Source organism: Talaromyces atroroseus (assembly GCF_001907595.1).
Source record: "Talaromyces atroroseus strain IBT 11181 chromosome Unknown scaffold_8, whole genome shotgun sequence".
Lineage (NCBI taxonomy): Eukaryota > Fungi > Ascomycota > Eurotiomycetes > Eurotiales > Trichocomaceae > Talaromyces > Talaromyces atroroseus.
The window spans coordinates 42,934-66,566 of record NW_017971440.1 but is presented as its reverse complement, the minus strand read 5'-3'; the positions used below and the strand labels follow the sequence as shown (position 1 = coordinate 66,566).

Here is a 23,633-nt window from a genome sequence, read left to right as displayed (position 1 = left end):
ATAGGACTGACGTGCATGGAGCTAGGATCCAAGCTGCTTGAAACACAACTCAAATCGCCCTTGTAAAGAGGAGTGGATTGACAGTAGTTATCAAATGCAGGATCAGCGATAAAAACGGACAGACTCTGCTGTGCCATATTCATATTTTACGACCATCCTTTGTCTTAGTTTTCAATACGAACCTGTTTATGTCTCGGGGTATCTATGAACGTCGAGTTCTGAGACAACTTCTCAGCTGCCCTGCTGGTATTTACGATGGATGTGAATCCAACCCAGGAGTCGACTCAGCCATACTCCGATCCTCGTCGAGTAGGATCGCATAATTCTGGTCTGCTAGATCAAGATGTGGCAGACATTCTTTGCATCTTGCATCCAGGGTCCCATTATGCTCACGAGGCGGTCGATGCTACTGCACAGCAGCACCGAGGTCATCAACATATACTCCAACGCGATGAGTTCGAATATGATCCTGTAGACTCACCAGCTCGAGATATCGCCCTACGACTGTCGTCGTCTGTTCAGGACTTGTCAATGGGGTTTGTTTTTGGACGCAACCCACAACGAAGCGACATTCTTCTCACTCCGGAAGTGACGTCCAAACATATTTCAAATATCCACTTCCGAATTTTCCTAAACGAAGAAGGAATCCTGATGCTACAGGACCTGTCGACTAACGGCACCGTGGTCGATAATGCTCGCTTGTGGAAACGTAACGGCCAAACAACTCGTATGCTGATCAATGGCTCTGTCATTATCGTGGCCTCGGACAATCGGCAGAATAAGGAAGTTCGCTTTGTCGTGCGTATTCCCTCTCGGGATGGCTTCAATGTACAGTACACACAAAACCTCCTCGCATATCTGCAACGCGTTGCTAGACATAATGCAAAAGTACGCAATCTTCAAGCCCGGGCGCCCCCTCCACAATCAGCACTTCAGTTGACTCTGGGTAACCCTTACGGGATGCACTGGACTGGCGGCTCAGTTTATAATGTCACCGGTCAAATCGGAAAAGGTGCCTTTGCCACAGTCTACAAGTTGGCAACGAAACAAGATGGTATCGTGTATGCGGCCAAAGAACTGGACAAACGCCGCTTCATGAAGAATGGGGTCCTTGACCAGAAGGTCGACAATGAGATGAAGATAATGAAAGACCTACGTCATGTGAGTAAATAATAAACCTGAGTTATGCTTCCCAAACTAATTCCCTTCACAGCCCAACATTGTCCAGTACGTTGATCACCATGAGCATGACCGTTGGATCTATATCATCATGGAGTATGTTGCTGGTGGAGAGCTTTCTGCGTACCTCGCAGTGCACGGAAAAATCGCCGAGGATATGGTCAAAAGCATCACCCGTCAGCTTCTCCATGCCTTACAATATTTACACAAACGGAAAATAACGCACCGAGACATCAAGCCTGATAATATCCTCATATCGTCCATCGATCCACTGCGCGTGAAACTTTCAGACTTTGGCCTTTCCAAGGTAGTGCAGGAAGAAACATTCATGAAAACATTTTGTGGGACTTTACTGTACTGTGCGCCTGAAGTATATCCAGAATACGACAACTATAGGCAAGGCGCGGCCAGAAAGCGCCGTCGATTTGGTGATCCGTATGTTTGATTTGCCCAATTGAAACGTGATACGCGCGCATATATTAACATTTGTATCATAGACCCCCGCGAACCTCTCCATATGACCAATCGGTCGATATGTGGTCCCTTGGAGCAGTGCTATTTCACGTTCTGTGTGGCTCACCGCCCTTTACTGGGCGTGGAGATGACAGGGGGGCACAGATGCTCCGTACCATCATGACAACAGAAGTAGATTATGATGTTCTTCGAGAAGAAGGGGTATCGGAAGAGGGTGTGGACTTTGTATCGCAGCTCTTACGTACAGATCCTCATGAGCGCCCGAATGAGAGGGAACTCTTCCAACACCCATGGATTTCAAATGTTGCAGATCTCGATGAGTATTCCGACGCAGAAGATTTTCCGTTGGAGGATGAGCAGCTCGCCATGATTAGAGAAGCAATAGAAGAGGACTTGGATGCTTCTCAATTGTCAATCAATGACGATCCAGCGTACAATGGAGCTGCGATACATGTCAGGTCGGACCAGGCACAGTCGAAACGGCAGCGTCTTGACGATGCTGACATCATTCGTTATCCCTCCCTTCCACCCATGGACAGCTTCTCGGTTCTTGACGTGTCGCCGAACCTGGAGGTTACAACAGCAAATCGACTTTTTGGTGAAGTTACATCATCCGCTGTACGTAGCTCCGGAGTCCTCGACGGCCTCAGCCCACACGATTTCAGCTCGAAGAGCGATCATTCTTCTGGTGAGTCGATGGTGGATGCGGACGAATTGTCTGTTGGGGTACATTCATTTCCCATGCCCGTATTCGGAGGATCTTTTCCCAGTCTTTTGGGATCTGATAGCTTTGTGGGACAACTCAAAATGCCGTCTTCTCACGAAAGCTCATTCAAGAGTTCTGCAGCTGCAGTTGAAAGGCCCGACACACCATATAGTAGTCACCGTGAACGAGAGGTGACGCCTGCTAATCAGGATATTCCAGGCGAAGCACAAGATGAACCCCACGCAACCGAAGTAACCCCCAAAGCCCTGCCTATCCATCGTCGTACCGAGCTTGTACTTCCTGACACAGCCAGCGAAAGTTCTATTCCGCGAGCTGACGAATACCGGGATCATGAGAGCGATGCTACTACGGACGACCACAAACAAGCCGAACTAGCTGTGACGATCGATGCCCGTACAGGCAAGGAAATAATGCCTACAACGACGGACTCGAGCGGCCTGGATCCTCCGCCGGCAGAGACCGAAACTGTAGCGAGCGGCATTCCACGAAGTTTGACGCCGGCCGACTTCCGAAAACCACGGCGTTTACTTGGCAAACTAGTTACTGTTCCCGGTTCCATTATCGATCTCACGTTACGGCTAGAAGGCCGAATGACTTCATGGGGCCGTGGCCCTCTAGCCACAGTAGTCTATCCCGAGAGAATGGATACGCGCATTCCAGCGTACGCAATCGAAGTCACGTTTTGGAGTCCCGGCGTGGAAGCGCGGATTGCCGAAGGAGCTGACTGGATGGCTATCCCAGACGTGATGACGATTCTCTCCACCAAGACACGCAAGTGTATTTGGGTGAATGGGGTTGAACTCCGTCGCGGCCGCCAGATGGAGAATGGCAGTGAAGCGTTTGACTTTGGGAAATTGTACACAGACGACATTATCACTATATTCCAGAACGGTGATAAATACCTTCGCTTCCGATGCGAGATTTATCATGGCGATAGCGCGCGACCTCGTCCTGAAAGCGAGAAAGGTTTCATCGTGCGACAAGTGCTACACCCAAAGAGCGATTCGAATAGAAATCGCCAACCAAACAACAGGATCCCAGATAGCGACAAGCTGTACGCATAGGCAAGCATTTCCGTTTTTGCGCATATACGTGCATTCTGGTACATGTTTGTTTATCTGTTTTGTTTTGTTTTGTTTTGATGTGTAAAACTGAATCAAGCATTTGCATATGATGTCCTTTTTTTATTACTTTTGATCAGGTACTCGCCATATTTCCTTGTTTTTTTCTTATCTGTGATTTTGGCAAGTTGGATATACATCTATCGTCTACTGAAGTTTGGTTTCTTATTTCGTTTCAGGATGATCTCAGCTCTGGAATTATGCATACTCCTGACTCTCTGTTCATGCTGTGATGGTATTTGTACCCCCTTTTTTTTTTAGGATAATCTTTTCGGGTCAATTATCGCAGTGTATGTAATACTTAGATAGACTATACGTCAATATTCATATTGCATTTCAGGTTTTGATGTTGGTCCGACTGTTTTGTTATATCGGTGCATCAACTAAACCTACTATATATATATCACTGCCTCGGGAACTTCCAGCTTGACCTTCAAACTGGGAACTGAAATAATGAACAAGAATACTTTTTGTAGGAAATTATCCATATACTTAGAGATATCATCTAACAGAAACCATGAGGTCTTGGGTGTTGTCCTGATTCACAAACCAACCTTTAATTCTTGTATTCACTCTGAGTTGCGGATGAATGACCTCTGTATTATGGCTACATATACTGATGACATGCAAAATGGCTTGAATCAATACGAGAGGAGTACGCCAACATTGAGCACCTCCTTGAAAAACTCTTCTACGAAATCCGTGACATGTCCGAGTCAGACTATGCAACACTTGACGAGTTTGCAGCCCTGCCATCGGAGTTGCCGCGATTAGGATGGCTATGACGCCGAATACATCTACATCATCAACCTCGATGATGAGATTCTCACGATGAAACTACGGCATACACTGGGCCTTGGCCTTAGGGAATATCCCACACGAGAACAATCTGTGGGCTCCAGACGATTGTCAACAGCGTCTATCGCGGAAAACCCAGTATCTCCTTGTTCCTCTACTCGGAGAAGAATATGGCCTCGCCAGCCATGGAGCTTCACGAGCCACATAGACTGATCAAGTATAATTTCGGCGTCGTAACACCCAGTATAAACATCATGGAGGGACGAAAAGCGTTCCTCACGCTTGTTCTAGCCTATACGCTTATAGAATATAGCATACCAAAAAAAAAAAAAAGAAGAGATTGTTCGATTTTGGCAGGGAGTGGAGTCCAGACGCGTTGCCTTTGCTTGAGCTGATAATCTGCGCTTGTTTTTGTTGTCTCTGGCCAGGCCAGTTTCCATTCAGGTAGGGCGTGGGACTTTTACTTGAAGCAGGATAAGCATATTGAGTATTTCAATTAGATAGAAAGACACACACCATAAAGATATCAAATGCAAGTTGAGTAGCTAGATAGCTAATGAAATCTAAGCCTTATGATAGAGCCATCTGTTCTAAGATATAAGGTATTCTGACCGCACAGGGCATGCAAAGCTTCACCCCTGATGCTTTCAGCTTCTATAAGGCAGCCTGGATGGCATATCTTCTTGGCGTCCACTGCGGGGAGCCATTCAACACTGTACAAAAGGTCATGGGGGCTGCCAAATGAGGCTGATCGATTATCGTATTCGATTTGCACTTCTAGTAACCCTGCAGTATATAGTGGCGAAACGTTTTTCTTTATTCTCTTTGTCAGACTTGTCCCAGCTTGAAGAGGAATAGAAGCAGACAAGCCATCAAACTCAGATAGTGAGCTGCCTAAAGCCGAACAATTCGGTTCTACCTCATTGTTTCGATTCTCGTCAAAACTGGCCGACACGTGTAGCAAGTCATTCACTTTAAAGGACCTGGCATCTGATTGTGGAGCTTGTGATGCACCCAGGTAAGATTTGGAGCTCGTAAGCGTTGATATCGATGTGGGAAGCGTTAAGAGTGTGCTTTCTTGTGGGAAAGGATAAACCGTACGCTTTTGGCTAGATACAAGATTGATCAAGCTGTCCTTTATTTGACTCTCAAGGTGATGATTCAACTGTCGCTGCAGGTCGTTTAGGAGCGGTATAAATGGCAGTCTCCAGCCAGGGTATAACCTGCCATGACATCTGGGCGTGTGCATTTTTCCGTGCAAAGAAATGAAAATATTACACAGAAAACAGGCGTCCTTGCTGGAGCAAATAACGCGAGGAAATTTTATCGCCGATTGAAGCTCACAGTGATAAATGAGCTGTACTTCAGCATGAATCTTTGCTTGCTGCAATGTATCACAGGTTTGATTTGAAAAACAACCTAGAGCATCAGATTCGGTTTTCTGCAATAATCGCCATATTTGGCCGAGTTTTTTTGGCATTCGCGTAATTCGGTACTGCTCGTGAAATGGTTGAGAGAAGCTGGGGCTCATATTCGCTGACTTTGATGACGTGGAATGCCTCCTGTGGAAGATTCACTGATTCAATTCTTGCTCGTCGAACAATAGGAAAGTGTTTAGCGGTTCGGTAGAGAAACCTGGCTGCCTGTCGATATCTTGCAACTTTGCTAGTCATATTTAGAAGGCTTGCTTTCAATGACGGGTCCATTTCTCTATTTGACACAAGACCGAGTGTGTCGTGAATTATTTGTTGTTGATGTAATCGATATATGTCTTCGACAAGATCCCTTAGCCGTGTGGTTGTTTGGTGCTTATACCATGAATTCACAAGTACGATGGTCTCCTTTGCTGCTGCTATAAATGATGCTGAAATTCTGGCTGTGGGTGAGTCTCCAGTATTGTTATATGTAGCATGATTGACACAGTCTATGGCTTGAGAGAGGATGTCTTTGATAGATTGTCTAGGTCCCCTCCGACCCGGCATCAAACGGAGTCGATTCAGGATACGAGAGGAGCATAGAGATACTATTGCGGTGAAGACCTCGTATTCAACATTGCTAGAACCGTGGTCATCTTTTCCTGTTAGTTATGTCTGAAATCTGGGAATTTGCATCTTTACTGACTTTCAAAACCACTTGCAAGGATACGAAAAATCTCGGTGAAAGCTCGTTTGAGATCATACAGAATGCTATTCCCATCGCTGAATCCGGCTTTATTAACGGCGAGGAGGATCCTCAGATGGCTTGAGTCAAGTTCCTCTCCAAGACAGACAGCTGGGATATGGTTAGGATCATCCTTGATGCTTGAAATGAATGCTACTGTACTAGCAAGGCTTTGCTCCTTATCAAGCGGTAGTGTATACGTATGTTTTTGGGGGCTTGATACAAAATTGACTGAGTTGCGTTTTGGTTGAACGGGTACAGGATGGAGAAGTGATAGCAAGGAAATATCTTCAGCGCACTGCTCCTGGAGCGTTAGTTCATGTGCCATTGCGTAGAAAGTGTTGAGCTCATAATGATAAGGCAGTCTTCAAGAGCTCGGCTTTGAAAGCGGACTACGAAAACATCGCGCTGTCCATGACTCGTTATCTTGAGTTGACGTCTGATTGGATCTTAACCCTGGATTGTTACACAGTAACATTCATTTCCGGGACATGACTCCTCATTCTTGGTAATATGCATCACGTCTATTGTCACAAACAATCGTTTGATAGCATGGAGTGTCTATCCGCTGGCCATTCATAAATCGATGCTGGGTGGAACTTATAGTGGAATATGACAGTACTCCAGGCAGGTCGAGGAGAATCGCGTGCCAATATACATACTGCACATAGCTGCTGCTTGGCAAGAAGCGGGGAAAATTGTCTTCATTATAACATTTCTGGCTCAACATCTCTACACTGGATAACGTGCAAACCGTAGTACACTATACGAGAATGGCGCCGAATACTGCAAACCATGTCGCTGAAGAAACGCCTGATGAGAATCCAAGTCAAGGATTTTATACAACCCCAGCCATGGGTGCAATGGGCCGTTGGCGAGAGATGGTGGTACCGAACAAGGTATGTACCGACAAGTATTACTCCTCTCGGACTCCAATTTCACAACTAACAGAACACAAAGCTATATAGGAGCTCTTTTGTTCAATGCCGGGGCATTTTTGCTCCCTGCGCTGTACAGTACCTTAGTCAAGATCTGGATCGCTGATATCGACTCTTCTCTAGTGGTTACAACGGATGTCTACACATATATAGGGACTGTTGCCGAGGTCCTCAATGAGGGTTTGCCGCGCGCAGTATAGGTCACCATCACAGACAAAGATACGCGCACGCATGAGTCTCGGTTGGGCCTCGCATATACGCTGATCGTCTTCCAGACTGTACTGGGACTGATCATGAGTATTGTGTTGACGGGTGCTGCGAACGCGTTTGCATCGACGTTCGTTCCACGCAATGTCCAGAAAGCTAGTGTGACATATGTTCGAATCGGTGCTTTTTCTGCTCTGAACTCTGCCATCGAAGTGGCGGTCTCCAATGCCACGAGAGCCTTGGACAAACCAGATGTTCCGCTCCTGATCAGTTCCGTCAAAGTGACGGTGAACATCATTCTGGATTTCCTCATCATTTCAAAGTTTCACGTGGGCCACTGGGCTCCCAATGTCAACATGCAGGCTGCTATACGTTTGAGCTGTGATATGGCCGCTGCTTTAACTGGTCTTTTCTACTTTTTCGCCACCGCGGCCCGGTCAGTAGAAGATGGAGGATTTTGGCGCTTGAAGGGTGAAACTCCCACTTTGTCCGCATTCCTGACCCTATTGAAGCCCGGATCTGTCACTTTCATGGAGTCGGCGATCCGGAATACGCTCTATCTATGGCTGGTGGCCGGAATCGTCGCCATGTCGGCAGATTACGCCACCGCATGGGGTGTGTTCACTACAGTTCGCTGGGGACTTGTGATGGTCCCAGTGCAAGCTCTCGAGGCTACCTCACTCACATTCATAGGACATTTCTGGGCCGAGTTGCGAGGCACGAATCATCAGGCCAGGAACTGGAAGAAGCTCATTGGTTTGAATTCCAGCTCTGCTCAAGCTGTTGTCATATGTTGGAGAAAGCTTCCTGTTGACAGTAATCATCCGACCAGCCGTTGTGTCTGCATTAATTGCCATCGCTATCGAAGTACCGCTTTGTATATTCATGGCACTACTTGGTTGTGAACCATTCGCATTCTTTCTCAGCGAGTCTGAAAAGGTCTCGGAAATTGCGGCACATATGTGGCAGACGATTGACTGGTAGGTCTCTGATCGATTTCAGCATCGCAGGTTGCTAATTCTTTTGAAGGTGTTACATTCTATACGCTATATACACCCAGCTTGTAACCATATTGCTCGCGACTCGGCCGTCTTGGTACCTGGGACAGTCACTCATCTCTAATATTTTTTATGTCCTTCCGTGGGCCATTGTCTGTCAGGTAGCTGATCTTAATCCAAACAATGCCTGGACCTACCATAGCTTAGTTTTTGGGGGAAGCCAAGTGTTTTCATTTGTTGAGATTGCGATCATCACCTTCTTCTGGGCTCAGAGATTAATGCGAGGCAAGCTATCTGTCGCGGCTATCTAAGCTGACGATTTCTGTCGAAATAACCTACGAGAGAAGAGCCAAGAATATTGCACATTTCATTCTGCAACGAAATAAGGCTATAAAACAAGATCGTACTCTTAGATGTTTGCTATACCACTTAGCAAGCGAAGACTTGGATATACAGTGTGTAAAGGCAACCTACAAGAATGCAACCTGGAAGCTGTTTCAACGTATACATATCCATCCATGGAACGTGTATTCATTATATATCATCGCATGAGACAAAGCATGAACAAATTAGGAGAGCAATAAATTAATATCAATCCTAGCTAAAAATTCCGCTACATTCTGAAATGACTGACGATGATGGGATAAAATGCCGAGATTAATGCAATGAAAGATAGTTTCAATAAGCAACTTTGAAACCGAGGCCAGAGAAGAAAACATATATATGAGTGCAAAGACAGAGAAGATACTCAAGTTGCTCTAGAAGTCGACATAGACTCTCTCCATCGGGGACCGAACTTGGTGATGGCGACAATACATGATGAACTGGCCAACGCCACCAACGACCAGAGTGTGAAGGTCCATCCATTCCCTAGTTGGTTGAGCATGGGAGATGCAGCGACTGTGCCTACACAACCAAGGACATTACGCACAAAGACCGAGGCAGCTAGACCTCGATGGTCGCCGGGCATGAATTCACTGATCATTGTGATGCCGACGCTGATGATAATGATCATTCCAAAGCCCGTGAAGAAGTTGGCAATCAACTGTTACAATAGTAAATTAGCAGATGAAAGGGAAAAAAAAAAAGATGATTTCCTTGGACAGAACTCACCGGGCAAAGCCAGAAAACACCATACTGCGCTGTCCATCCATACCACAGCAGTGCAGCCGGTGGCAGAAGAGCTCCCAACCATGCGTTCTCTTGCATTCGTTCTTCGGGGAAGACCTTGGGCTTCCCATTTTCATCCCGGCGATTGGCCTTTCTGGCTGCACGCTGCATCACAAAGTCCATCCATCGACCACCAACGACGCTGCCAACAATATAGCCCAGCGACGACGGAATGTATAAGAGCCCAACGATGAGGATGCCGAAGTTATACGGAGAGCTGGCAAAGGTATTTTGGATGCTGATGTTGAGGACGTAGAAGTAGATGGTGACCACTCCGATGTAGAACATGGGTAAGAACATTGCCGGATATCTCATCACTAGCAGGGCTTTGAATGGGTCTATCATCAGGATGCGAAAGATGATAACCGCCTTGACAAGAGGATTGCGCTTCCCTATCCTCGCATTAGTTTGACTCCACCATGAAGTCTCTTTCCTCGAGGAAGTCTCCGGAAGTACGAGGAACAGCATCACTAGCATGGCCGCCGCCAAAATGACCACGAACCACATGGTGCTCCTCCAGCCCCATCGGTCAGCCAGGGCGCCACCGACAATTGGAGCCAGGAAAGGGCCTAGCTGAGGACCGAGGAAGAATATGCCCATGGCTCGCCCTCGTTCTCGTGGCTCCCATAGATCTGCTATCGAAGCGACTCCGACGGCCTGAACAGAAGCTGCCGAGCCACCGCTCAACAGTCGCACAGCTACAAGCATCCCAATCGAGTTTGAGATGGCAGCCAGAACGGCGAATATGACTCCGCATGAGAAAGATGCCAGGTAGATTGTTCGCCGTCCGAATATTTCCGCCCACTGCGACCACCAGAGGGGGAAGATCGCCATGGCCAGGAGATAGAATGCCAGAGACAAGTTGGTAACAGTTGCATTGGTGTGCAAGTCGCTTTCCACCTCATGTAACGCAGCTGTCAAGACATTGTCAGTAAACTATGTTCTTTTTTTTTTTTCTTTCCCCCTTCTTTCGGGTTGCTCTCCGGCTTCCTGTGGTTAACATACGATAAAAGATCGATGTTCCTATGGGCGCAATCAACGTTGCCAGCGAGATCGTAGTCGTGAGAGCCCATTTCGTCGATTGTGAGTATGCCCGTGGATTCTCAACTTCAGGAACCAGCGTTATCTGACCGAGGAAACCGCGACGTTTCAGACGAGGAACGGGCACTGGCCGGGGTTGGTCTGCTGCGTTGTTCCCTGCCTCCGGGTCTCGCTCTGGGGTAGAGGGTGTCCCTTCCGTGTCGACCTGCTTTTCTGATGTGTAGTCGAGTTGTATCTCTGACGAGAAGCTGGTGGCTACTGCAGTACTTGTGGTATGCTCTGTGTTTGCCGTCGCGTTTCTAGGCGGTTGAACGGGCTCAATATCCAGTTTCTCCCCGCTAGAAGCCATGCCTAACTCAGTAGTTACGTTGCAAGTAAGCCTTTTGACCAGAATAGAAACGAATATGTATCAATGCAGCACGATTTTGATGTTGGATGCCGTCGACTGACACGACTCCTTATACCGCTGTGTCCGTTTTTGGTAGGGCAACGTGGATGCTGATCAGTATTGTATATGCATATGTATAGGAGGAATTCACAGCCGGCTATTTTTCATTGCCAAACGAGCCTGTCATAGGCTCGCCAGCACAGACAAAGCATGAAAGGAGAACAAGAAGAAAGAGGAAAAAAAAAAAAGCAATACTCCGTGGACATCAGCCCAGACAAAGAAGGCAGACGCTGAAATGGGAAAAAACCCATCATCCATCGGGCTTCGGACTCAGAAAAGAAGCAATTCACCGCAGCATTCGTCCTCGCTTTTGCACCGAATATTATTTTTTGGGTTTCTGGTTCCTTCGTACTATTGGCAGCCCAGGGATCGGCATGCAGCTGCAGGCCATTTTCCGAGTTGTGTGTGCTTTAACACTTATGCAAAGCAAATCTAAATGGTCTCGCAATGCGTCGATTAGGGCTGTGGCGGCCAAACGGCAAATGAATCATCTCCGAGCTCTGCTTCCTACACGAGAAAAGATGTACGCAGCGCTTGTGCAAAAGGACGATCTGAGCAGATCAAGCACACTCTATCGGGATCGGACCAATCTGCGTTTGTTCGTCAGCTTGATGCACGACAGCGTGCATGCTGAAGAACTTGACAGGCTGACGATATGCTGTGTCACAGACTCCTCATTCCGCACAAAGTTTGTGAAGAAAATCCTCTTTGCTTCTGCTGCGTGACATAATATTTATTATACACCATGTGGTATTTGCTATACAAACATAATATGTTATAGTGTGCTTCATTGACAAAATCGCGGCTCGTAGTTAATATCGCTCCCTACCAAAGAATCTAGAAAACTATCGCTCTATGTCTTACAGCATCAGACTCTATAGCCATAGCGAGTATATGCTGAACAAGCACCGTCACATCTTTAGTCTTGATTGGAACTCGATGGTCCCCTTCCCACTCCATCAATCTCGTGCTCCCCTCCTCACAGCATTCTTCGAAGAGCTTTCGATGTAGAGGGAGACCTGCGTCTCGTAGTCCATGAACATGCACCGTGGGAATATGAAGGCGAGACCTAGATTGGCTACCGTAACGGATGCGTCGCAGCCAGGAATGATTACTGTGTATCGGATCGCCATTGGGATCAACGATTCCGGCAGAATTCTTGCTCTCGTCGTCCTCCGTTCCATATGTCGAAGCAAGGTTCATATCGAGTGCCACGAGCGGTGCGCGACCCGCCAGCAAAACGCCGAATCGAAAATCCAATCGTTCATTCGTTCTCTCTCCATGCATCTGTCGTAACTGCTGCAGAAACAGCAGACTAGCACACATCTTGGCTCCTTGACTGAACCCCAACAACCCAACCCAGGGGCCTGTTGCTCCTAGATCGTCGTCTTCATCCATCGCCCTGTCTAGTGATTCTTTGAAGAGCTCAATAGCAGTGTGGTTATCAACCTCCGGGCAACCGAGGGCTGATGGAATCCATGACTTGAATGGGCCCCATTCTTTGTATACGGAGAGTACATCGGGGCCAGCGTTGCACGACAAAGGTGCTTCGGCAAAGACTAGTCTGAATCTTCCTTTGAGATGCGTCGACAGCACACGACACTGCGACCGGAATATTCGGGCGTTCGTGCCCCCGCCATGGAGGCAGAGAATGCGAGGGAGGTCGAGGTCTGGATCGTAACCTGACATTGTTCGCGACATTGTGGAATGATTATCGAGACGAAAAGTCTTGACAACGGAGTATGTATGTATGTATGTATGTATAACTGAAGGGACACTCTTCTAGATGTGTTGCATGGATTGAAAACTGCCCCTGAAGCTATGAAACTTGCTAAACGAGGTCACTCTTGCAAGACTCGTGAACAGTTCAATCAAACTAGACTGAAAGTAGAACCGGAAAAGAAGGATTCGTTACTATTGACTGCGCACCTGATCCGAATGCAGTTCTGGGAAGGATCTTGTATCTTACTGTCTTCTATAAGACCGTCAAAATACTACTAACTACTACTACGTACTACTACATACGATTCCCACCCAAGAGTCCGATTTCGCCAGAACTGAACTATCTCCGATACAAAAATCAATATCTTATCTCTAATCCATCTGTCGCCATTCTATCGAAGCCAACCAGCTGTGTTTTTGCGACATGAAAGCTCTGATTTTGGGCTTCTCGGCTTCAATCCAGCACATTATTATTTGGTAGATTGGTGGTCAGAAACTCCGACCCAAAACTCCGGTACTGACTAGATAGTCATCTCGTGCGAATAGGATCGAATGCTGTTTTCTTATTTTTAAGATTCTTCAGGCTTTCTTTTCTCCAGCTGATGGCGTTATGATGTGCCCAGGTGATTTCAAATATGAAGCAAGGGACCAGGACCAGGATTTTTGATGTAAGGGGTCAGTCACCCTTTCGGAAAATAGCTTTATTCGGTAATTCAGAAGGCATGTATCAGATTTTATATATCAGTCGCATAATAAAGATTCATTTTATATCCACATGATATGGAAGGAGATATCAGATATGGCAAAAAGGATTATGTATAGGTTGAAAGCTTTAGAATAGGGGTCCTTATCCTGCCCTTAAAGATGGCTGGAACCTGTGTAACTGGATAAACTGGTTTTTACCTCAAATATATATTTTTTATAATAATGTGTCCCTGCTATATATTCAACCTTCCTTTCTTCGAGGTTCTTCGAGGTCTCAGAAACATCACCACTGACAACCTTGGAAGCGCAGCCGCTATAAGGTATCTAGCTACCCAAAGATCAGATTTTAACCTACAATGAGACGATATTATTGCTATTGATTTATCTATAAACTTCTCCTCAAGCTCTGAATATGTTAACTTCCCCCAGTACAGCCACTTTCCTCTGTCGTGGCCTAAGAATTGATCGAATGTTAGGGCCGGGAAGCGCGGGAGAATGAGCATGCTGTATATGGAACGATAATACTCTTCCATTGTTGGCTTCATAAAGCGGTTATCGACAACAAGAATATCGGTCCAAGAGTCAACAGAAGAACTGCCCCCGTTAAAATCGTATGAGAGCTCCGCTACGTAAGTTCGAAATATTGCTTCCAGCGAGTTATATCTAGAGTCCCACAACATGTACTCAAAGAACTGTACTTGTCGAGATTCACGCAACTCCCTAGAATATCTCAACATGAGGAGTTTTTGAGGAAAAAACTGGGATAACTTCCGCGAGGTTCGCCTGCGGTAGAGTGGGAACAATGCAGCATTGCGCGCTTGGAGCGAGGCTGGCACCCTAAGACTTACACATATACTTGTGCACGAGGCAAAGATGTGTACAGACTTGCACTCTTGCGAGATTCTTGCTTGGGCACGATTGACCGAGGACCATAACAGCTTCCCGGGAACTAGGGGCTGTTGTGAAGGCCGAGATGGTGAAGAACATAAAGGGACACGATGTAATGATTTAAAGCATCGAAGAAACTTATGAATATAGGTCACATAACAAGCGAGATGGATCCAAGAATGGCAGTCAAGACCTTCTCGCAAAGATTTCATAAACATCGAACAATGAACATCACACCAACGATAAGAAGTGGGTTGCCTTGCGAGATCTGGCTCGTGATCTGGTACTGAGTAAGACTTGAGGATGAGGGGTCTGATATAGGATTTGTGTGAATGTTTCAATTGTGTGGGATTATGTTGACTTTGTCAAACTTGTTAGTTATCAGCCCTTGTAAGTTTTAATCTACTTCTTTTCAAGTACACCAACGCTGTCGACTATATGAAACCCTACAAGGGCCGAGTGCAAGAAAAAAAAATTGTTGTTTGACGAATAGTAACTGGTTGGTGCTGATTAGATCCTTCTAAATGGGAGTTGGTACTCATAAAAATACATGGCAAAACTGATCAACACAAAGATAGAAACAGAAAGTCAAAAAACCAATAAACAGCTAAAAAGACCAAAATATAGAAAGCAAATTGAAAACATGAAACACCTCTTATCCACAAGTAATCTAATTCTAAATACACAGGCAAATATCCCTTCACGATATCAAACTAGAAGCTTCTACTTGTGCAGAAAACCGGAATGCTTCCAGGACTGAATATACTTCTTAGCAACATCAGCACTGACCGGGCCAACAGCAGCAAGGGTCTTTGAATGCTCGCAGCTTTTGGCAGTGCCTAGGAGCAGACCACCGCAAGACATACGTAGAAAGTTATCGTCCAAAAAGTCAATGAGCAAAGCCGCAGGGTTGTCCCATTCGACAGCCCCAGGAAAGGCTCGCACACGTCGCACCCATTCCTTGAAAGGAACGATATTCTCACGCGGGATGTCAAGCGAGTCTGCAAGCAGAGGTATCATCTCTGTCCATGGCTGACGCACCGGGTTGTCAATATGGTAGACAGGATAAGGAGTGCGGTCAGATATCAGCAAGTCACTGCAGGTTCCAGCAACGTCATCAACTGGGGTCCAGCACAAATCGCCCTCAAACTGTGGCAGAGCTTTCAGTGTTTGAGAGGATTTGATCAAGAATGAAAGATGCTCCATTGCGTTCCAATAGCCTGTCACTTTGGAGCCAGCAATTTGTCCAGGACGAACTGACATGACGCGGAACTGGTCAGGATATTTGTGCAAGGTTTCATCTAGCATCCTCTCGCAGACGAACTTGGCGTCACCATAGCCATTTGGAAGTACAGACTCGAGCGTCATTCTCTCCTCGGGTACAACTACATTTCCGCTCCACAGAGGATAATGGCCAACCACGGCAATGGAAGATATTAGTTGAAGGCTGACCTTGAAGCCCTTGGGCCGACGAGCAGAGATATCTCGTGCGAAGTCAATGAGGTTTCGCATGACCTGAAATTGCGACTCCAATCCGGATAGCGGGCGTTTCCCAGTCATTGGCCAGGCATTGTGGACAATATGAGTGACTTTACCAAGTAGCTCCTCGTAGTCGGCTTTCTCCAAGCCTAGCAAGGTTTTGGATGTAGTTGCCTGGAAGACTTGAAGCTTCGACTGAGATGCAGCATCGAGAAGGATGCCCCTTTCTTCCAGAGCCTTTTGTTGACGAGCGTCCGCATCACTGCCGCTACGACGGTTGAGACAGACGACTGTTTTCACATTGGGCAGTGCAGCAACATGAGCAACAAGATGGGATCCCAGACTTCCCGTAGCACCGGTAATCAAGACACACTGTTCGTATTGACTCGAGGAAACTGATGCTTGGACAGGTCCCGCGAGGGCAAACCCTTCAGTATATTTGCGAACATACTCATCAACAGCGGCCTTGCGTCCTGCAGCTGGCTGGAGCTGAATTTCTGGTTGTGGCGGAGGAGGAACTGGCTGTCTGCTATATTGAGGACCGGACGCAAGAGCGATAATCACACGTTGAATCTCGAGCTCAGGGCTGTTACCGTCAGTCCAATCGATGTGACCATAGCCCACCGAGCGCATGATGCGTTCCCAGAGAGTTTGATGTCCAATTGCATGCTCACGACCGTCATCAAACAGCCACCAACCCTCGAATAAACCAAAAATAAGGTCGACCCAGAATACAGGTGAAGTCATCTCAAGCATCATGAGGAAACCGTCGGGACGAAGGGCTTTACGGACATTCTTTGTAGACTCCTCAAGGTTATGAGTTGCGTGCATTGCATTGCTAGCAATGATGATGTGCTGGGTTCCAAGAAGATCGTTTGCTGGAGGCTTCTCAATGTCATGGACACGGTATTTCATAAAGGGATACTCCTTGAACGTCTTGCGTGCCTGGGCCACAAAGGAGCCGGAAAGATCAGTGAAGGTGTATTCAACGGGAACACCTAGTTTTGCAAGCAGAGCAGCCATTCCCTTCGTGGTGCCACCAGTTCCAGCTCCCAATTCAAGGATCTTTAGAGGCCCTTGGTCCCTGGGAATCTTGGAAGCAACCCTGGAAACAACGTCTTGCATCTGCACGTTTGCCAATTTGTTTAGAAGCGAGTCTCCGTATAATCCGGTAACTAAACGCCGTCCCTCATCGCTTCCGAAGATCAGTTTGATGCCATCGCATTCACCTTTGAGAACATCCGCAAGCCTGCCGCCGGCAAAGTGAGTGAGCTTGTTTGCCCATTCGTGATCCGGGAAGTCTCGCAAGAGTTGCTCCAGAATGGCATCGCTGGTCTTGGAAGGGGGTGCAATTGCGGTACGAGTGATCTTCGTACCATCGGTATCAATGAGTCGTGCCTCATGCTCCAACATCTTGTAGAGATAGTTGGTGAGGCGTGTATGTTGCCGGTCGTGTGGAATGCGAGTCAATATGTCGCCCGCCTTTGCTGAGCGAATAGGACAGCCAAGCTCTTCAAAAGCTTCAACAGTCAGTGCGACACATAGCTGGGTCTGCCTCGGCAAGACAGTTTCCATGTAACCAGCACATCTGTAGTTGGTAATGAACTCGTCAGTCAGCTTCCTAGATTCCTCAAAGGCCTCGATGATTGTGCTCGAAGGCAATTCAAGGTCTCCATTATATGATGCCTGGCCAGAAGATTTAGTAGGAGGCCTGTTATCTTCCACGTCTGACACCGAAGATGATGAGGTCCCTGAAGGAGTGAAAGTCGTGGAAGACTCGCTTGGGCTTGAGTCGGAACCTTCCTGATCAGAACCCTCGTCGTCACCTCCAACTCCCAGAGTGCTCTTGATGATTTGCACCAATCCAGCAAAGTCAGTGACATTCATGAGCTCGTCACTGGGAAGTGTGCACTTAAACATTCCCTCAAGCTCACGGGCCAGCTCCATTCCCATAAGTGAATCGATACCGATATCCGCAAGTTGGGCATCGTTAGAGATTTCCTCAACACCCATGCCAGATATCTCAGCCAGCAGACCTTTAGTTTTGATAACGATATCCTGACCACCTCCAGATTTGTTTTTCTTTGGCTTGCTTTCAGTACCAGAAGAACCGGCCTCCTGTGACGAGCCGGTATCTTCGTCACTAGCCCTTGAGCTTTGCCTTGCGGCGGTAGAAGTCGTGGCGATCGATAACCCAGAAAGACGTGCAAGAATCTTACTCATAGTTGCCTTGGCGACTTTGTGGTAGTTAACGCCCAGGATTACCTCCACCAGCTTTCCGTTCGTGGAATCAAAAATGAAGATATCAGTCAGGTATGAATGTTCCGCAGGCAGCTCTTGGTGATAAGCAAAAACATCCCAAGCTTCTGGTCGCTTGTAGTCAGACCGGACATCGGGGCTGCGCATCCACTTTTCAAAGCCTGTCGCGATAAACATATCGCCAGGGTCCTTTTCAGTCATACAGTTAACCCAGATTCCACCGACCTGGCTGAAGGCATCTGAAAGCAGTGCGTCGAGCCACGTCTCACCAAGGTATTTCTTGACAACACGCCCAGCAGATTCATTCCCTTTGCCAACGAGCTTCTGCAAACCGCGGTAGGGAGCGGAATAGTCTACAACTTCACCGAACGAACGGTAGATGTTACGGCCCTGGATGATATCATCCGCATCATTGCTGTTTAGAAGACTGGCACAGCGCTGGTGGCCGATCAAACGTTCGTATCTCGAGAACTCCAGCTGCCATTCTGAGTTGTTGACAGAAACAAAGATGATCTGGCCGGTAACGTGCAAGGTGGTGTTCTTGGACGAGTCACCCTCACTGATGATATTCCATGACCAGTTATCGGGAGACGCCTCCTGAGATTCGACATCCAACCAAACCGTTCGGGATGAATCAATGCAAATTGGTGACTGATTGTCGACATTGCAAATCCTAGGTTCGAGATCCGAGCTGGCAAATTCAGGATAAAGACTAATGAGCGCTTCAACAGCGATGTCCACTTCAACCGTTGCAGGGCAGATGGGCGCCGTTTGCGCAATGATATGGCCGGAAACATACTCCTTATACTTGTCGCTTTCTGTGTTGATGCGGAATCGCGCGGCACGTTTCGTTGCATCCTTGTAATCCACGAAGCTCCAGAGACCCTTGGGTTCATCGCCCTGTTGTCCGCCAGCGACCTGTCTTGCAGATGTTGGAGGCGGCACAGGCTCCATCCAGTGTCGGAGCTTCTCGAATTGATATGCAGGTAGAAGCATTGGTGCGTAATCATAAGTCTGGAGCCTGCTGTGAGCCCAGAAAGGAACCATAAGACCTTCTTTCCATAGTGACACCGTAGAATCGACTAGAAGCTGGAATCCATTGTCCGTAGTGATATTGATCGGCTGGAAATGAGACGCCGCAGGTGATCCGAGAGCTCGGCTCGCCATGTTTGTGATGGTCGAGTTAGAGCCGGCTTCCACGAAGATCGCATTGGGGTATTTCTTTGAAATCCTCTGCACTGCGTGGTTGAAGAATACGGGGTTACGCATGTGGTCAGCGACATATCTTGGAGATAAGCGTTCAGAGGAGTGAAACTCGGTGGCTCTTTCGAGATGGATTGATGGCTCTTTGAATTCAAGGGTTTGTCCAACTTTCTCCAAGTCGGACATCAGGGGCTCGACCAAGGTAGAATGGAAAGCGTTCGTAACATTGAGCTTTTTGAACCTGAAGCGAGAGTATGCCGGATTCTTTGAAATGGTGTCGGAGGCAATGTCGATACTGCGTGACGACCCAGCAATTGTGAAACTTCGAGGTCCGTTGAGACAGGCAATTGTTGGTGCTCTCTCTCCAGCTTCTTGACAGGGCGAGACGGTTTCGCCCAGGAGTTTCTCTACTTCGCTCAGGTCGCCTTCAATGGCCATCATGGCACCCTTTTCACTGCCCCAGCTCTGCTGGATAATAGTTGCACGACCAACAATCATCTTGATTGCATCTTCCAATGAAAGAACACCAGAGATACATAGCGATGTCAACTCTCCAAAGCTGTGTCCCACGACGGCAACAGGCTGGACTCCGGAATCAATCCAGCTCTTAGCACAAGCATACTGGATCGAGAAGAGCATCGTTTGAAGCTTGACAGTATCACCGATGGGACTTCGTTGGAAGATCCCAGGGAATATGCTTTCGCAACCGAGAGAGCGGCAGACATAATCGCATTGGTTGAGGTAGTTAGCCAGCAATTTAACACTGTCATACACCTCGCGACTAAGCCCAACGTATGTCGAGATTTGTCCTCCGAAGCAGAGCACAACGGGGCGTGAAGAAGGCTGCACAATGGTAGCTGCCACCTCTGTGTCGCCAGTATGGAATGCGTTCAATTTCTCAGCTAGCTGTTTGGCCGATCGGCTTGTAAACACCAATGCGCGGTCCAACGTGGGATTGGATTGCCGGTTGACATTGAATGATAGGTCTGCAACAGAAATATTATCGAGACCCTTGGACTCCAGAGATTTGGCAAGCTTAGCACAATAATCGCGAATTGCTCGGTCATCTTTGCCGAAGATATGGAAGGGATAGTCGACTGCTGGTGTTGCAACTTCGGATCCGGCAGATTTCACAAGATGAGGTGCTTCAGTAATAACAGCAGAGGCGTTGGAGCCAGATGCACCGTAGTTGTTTATGAGAGCTGCTCTATATTCCTCCGTCCAGTCGGTCAACTTTGTCTTAATCTCCATGTTGTCCTCGGCGGTTGCGTTCAGATGAGGATTCTGCGACTCGAAGCTTGCCTGTGGGGGGATTGTCTTCTTCTGGATCATAAGGAGAGTCTTGATCAAAGAAACAACTCCAGAAGATGCCTCAGTATGACCAACAAGGCCCTTGACAGATCCGAAGGCAAGCGGTTGAGAGCGCAATTTTGGCCCACCAAGAACGCGGCGGATACTGTCGTACTCTGCTGGATCTCCAACCTGGGTTCCTGTACCGTGGGCTTCCACGACGGTGATCTGTTTAGGATCGACCTTTGCATCTTCGATGACATTCTGAAACAAAGATGACAGAGATGGGGCATTTGGAACGAAAATGGGGGTGCAGTTTTGGTTCTGCGACACACCGGTACTAGAGATCGTTCCCAGAATCTGATCGCCGTTGGCAATAGCAGCTGACATCTTCTTCAAAAATACCACAGCAACAGCCTCACCTCGGCAATATCCATCGGCTTTGGCATCGAAGGGCTTGCACTGGCCCGTGGGGCTTAGGAATGATGCTGCTGCAAGATTCTGGAACCATAGAGCGCTGTTCATCATGTTCACTCCACCTGCTAGTGCAGCATTGCATTCACCACTGAGGATTGCCTTGCATGCCAAATGCACGGCTACCAGTGATGATGAGCAAGCAGTGTCGATAGTCAAGCCTGTTCCTGTCCATCCGAAGTAGTGGCTGACTTTGCCGGCAATAAAACTCTTCAGATTTCCAGTGGCGGTGAAGGCATTGGGTTGATGGCATGCAACATTGTCTGCATAGTCTGCAGCACACTCACCGATGAAGCAACCAATCTTGCTATCTTGCTCTGGCGAGTTGAAGTATCCGGCCTGCTCCAATGCCTGGTAGGCTACATGAAGCAGGATCCTCTGTTGGGGATCAGTTGATGCAGCTTCCCTCGCGCTCTTCTTGAAGAATTTCTGATCGAAAACGTCATGATCATTGAGAAAATTGCCGTAGTATTTCCTCTTAGGATCAACTTCACGCCACTCGTTGTCAAACTTGACCCGATTGCGAGGGACTTCTCGATGCTGCGATTGTCCCGCACAGAGCAGGTCCCAGAATTCGTCAGTGTCGTCTGCTCCCGCGACCTTGATAGACATGCCAACGACAGCAATGTCATCATCTTTGCTCTCTTGAGGCAATGGAATCCTGGGTGGCGCCGCTGATACACTCTCAACTTCCGATATGTGAACAACGTTTGATTTGATTTCGCGCAGGATTGATGGTGGGACACAGGGTTCCGGGCCGAAGGAGACAACTTTAGTCTGTTGCAGCTTGAGTTTCGATTCATGAATTGTTTTGAAGGTTTGATACCAGTTAGAATGCTGAACAAGTATTGTGCGCAATGCATGAGCGTGAAGTTGGCCGTCTGTGATCAATCCGGAGTCGGAGTTGGACCGCGTGCGATATATGAGCTGGGAAGCATCCGGAAGCACAAGTCCAAGCTGAGACGAGAAGTATTCAATGAAGTCCTGGATGTCTTCGGCATACCAGCTATAGTGGAAACGGCCAAACAGGCCGATTTCATTGGCGATGATGCCTGCGCCTCGGAGCTGCTGTTGCAAGGCGGCCGCAGTTTTTGATGCCGTAGTGACAGTCGCGCGCTGCTCGTCATACGAAACAGACACGTATGCCTTTCCAACATGTTAGCTTGTCTGCCATCCATCCAAATCTTTTAATAATACGTACCTCTGGAAACAGGCTCACAATCCTGTTGAGCTCATTGCCTGTCTTGGGAGTGTTCCAAGCCGTGGCCAATGACTTGGACTGTCCCTGCGTATCTAGCACATCCTGCACATCCACAATACCACCAATGATCATGGCTAGCCTGATCGCAGTCGATCCATATTTTTCGATGTCTTGGCGATCTTTGCTAACGGACACGGCGAGCGCGCTCAAAAACCCCATGCAGAAACCCAGAGTCTCCGTTGATGATTGAGACTCAGGCTTCGGAGCCGCTATGTCGAGATACTTGATGTATTCTGTTATGTGCGTGATGATAACTAGCGGGCTGAGAATGATATTAGGGAGATGACTCGTTTCGAGCTTGCCAGTCTGGGCCCATTGTAGCAGATTCTGAAGCAATTTCTCTGCCGGAATAACGTTGTATTTCGGAAAGGCTTCCACAAACTGTTTCCAGTACTTGGGGAGGTCTTTGATGCTGTCGACAATCCATTGTTGTTGCTTCACAGTAGCTTGGAGAGCCAAGAAGTCATCGCCATTGGCAGACAAGGCCTGCGGTCCGAAAACAAGCAGCCTGTCACCCTCTTGTCTTAATGTAGGCATGTTGTACAGGTGCATATGATATGATAGATTGGGATAGGATCAGGAATTATAGATGGATCAACAGACACGAACGCAATCTCAACGCGGAGGAAGTTGTGGAAAGCGACAAAATGAGCTGCGCCGCACTGTTGAAAGTGTGCAAGGACGAAGTTAAAGATTGTTGGACGGATCCTGTTGCTTTTATTCTCCTCGTCCTGCTTTGTACTTGGATGCTTAAGCAACAAAAGACGACCCTAACGGAATGGCCGACTTTCAATACCGAATCTATAGTTCCTAGTTTGTGAGACGACCAATAACAACCTCTGCGGAATGTGCGGCTGGATGCTTGGGAACCTTTTCCTCGTCTGCCTTGGTGTGCCCCTGTAAGGTGAGGTGAAAGTAGCTGAGGAAACTCCGACCAAAAGCCCTAAACAAAGGTCCGGCCCCCCGAGCAAGTAAAACTCCGCGTACCAATTATCAAGAAGGCGTCTGCTATAGTACGACTAACAGCTGCCCCTTCGTATAGATAAATACGATTTCTTCAATTATTCGGACATGAGGCTTGTCGAGGTGAT

General features: G+C 47.6%; 5 protein-coding genes across 5 annotated transcripts; 2 read left to right on the top strand and 3 right to left on the bottom strand.

Annotated features, from left to right (window-relative positions):
* Positions 1-255: 255 nt before the first annotated feature.
* UA08_05988 (hypothetical protein) lies at positions 256-3,444 on the top strand (the record flags this gene model as incomplete). Its single annotated transcript, XM_020268422.1, has 3 exons — positions 256-1,161; positions 1,214-1,614; positions 1,677-3,444. 3 exons carry the CDS (start codon positions 256-258, stop codon positions 3,442-3,444), a joined length of 3,075 nt encoding a protein of 1,024 aa, XP_020118582.1.
* A 3,810-nt stretch (positions 3,445-7,254) lies between these two features.
* Positions 7,255-8,913, top strand: UA08_05987 (hypothetical protein; the record flags this gene model as incomplete). Its single annotated transcript, XM_020268411.1, has 5 exons — positions 7,255-7,358; positions 7,420-7,577; positions 7,611-8,360; positions 8,422-8,584; positions 8,805-8,913. The coding sequence occupies 5 exons, from the start codon at positions 7,255-7,257 to the stop codon at positions 8,911-8,913; spliced, it is 1,284 nt and encodes a 427-aa protein (XP_020118581.1).
* Positions 8,914-9,350: 437 nt separating this feature from the next.
* Positions 9,351-11,162, bottom strand: UA08_05986 (putative MFS transporter; the record flags this gene model as incomplete). The annotated part of the gene is made up of 3 exons (XM_020268400.1): positions 9,351-9,647; positions 9,716-10,686; positions 10,778-11,162. The coding sequence occupies 3 exons, from the start codon at positions 11,160-11,162 to the stop codon at positions 9,351-9,353; spliced, it is 1,653 nt and encodes a 550-aa protein (XP_020118771.1).
* Positions 11,163-12,098: 936 nt separating this feature from the next.
* On the bottom strand, positions 12,099-12,962 carry UA08_05985 (esterase; the record flags this gene model as incomplete). The annotated part of the gene is made up of 1 exon (XM_020268389.1): positions 12,099-12,962. The coding sequence occupies one exon, from the start codon at positions 12,960-12,962 to the stop codon at positions 12,099-12,101; it is 864 nt and encodes a 287-aa protein (XP_020118772.1).
* A 2,337-nt stretch (positions 12,963-15,299) lies between these two features.
* Positions 15,300-23,079, bottom strand: mitA (azaphilone polyketide synthase; the record flags this gene model as incomplete). The annotated part of the gene is made up of 2 exons (XM_020268378.1): positions 15,300-22,427; positions 22,483-23,079. The coding sequence occupies 2 exons, from the start codon at positions 23,077-23,079 to the stop codon at positions 15,300-15,302; spliced, it is 7,725 nt and encodes a 2,574-aa protein (XP_020118635.1).
* Positions 23,080-23,633: the final 554 nt, after the last annotated feature.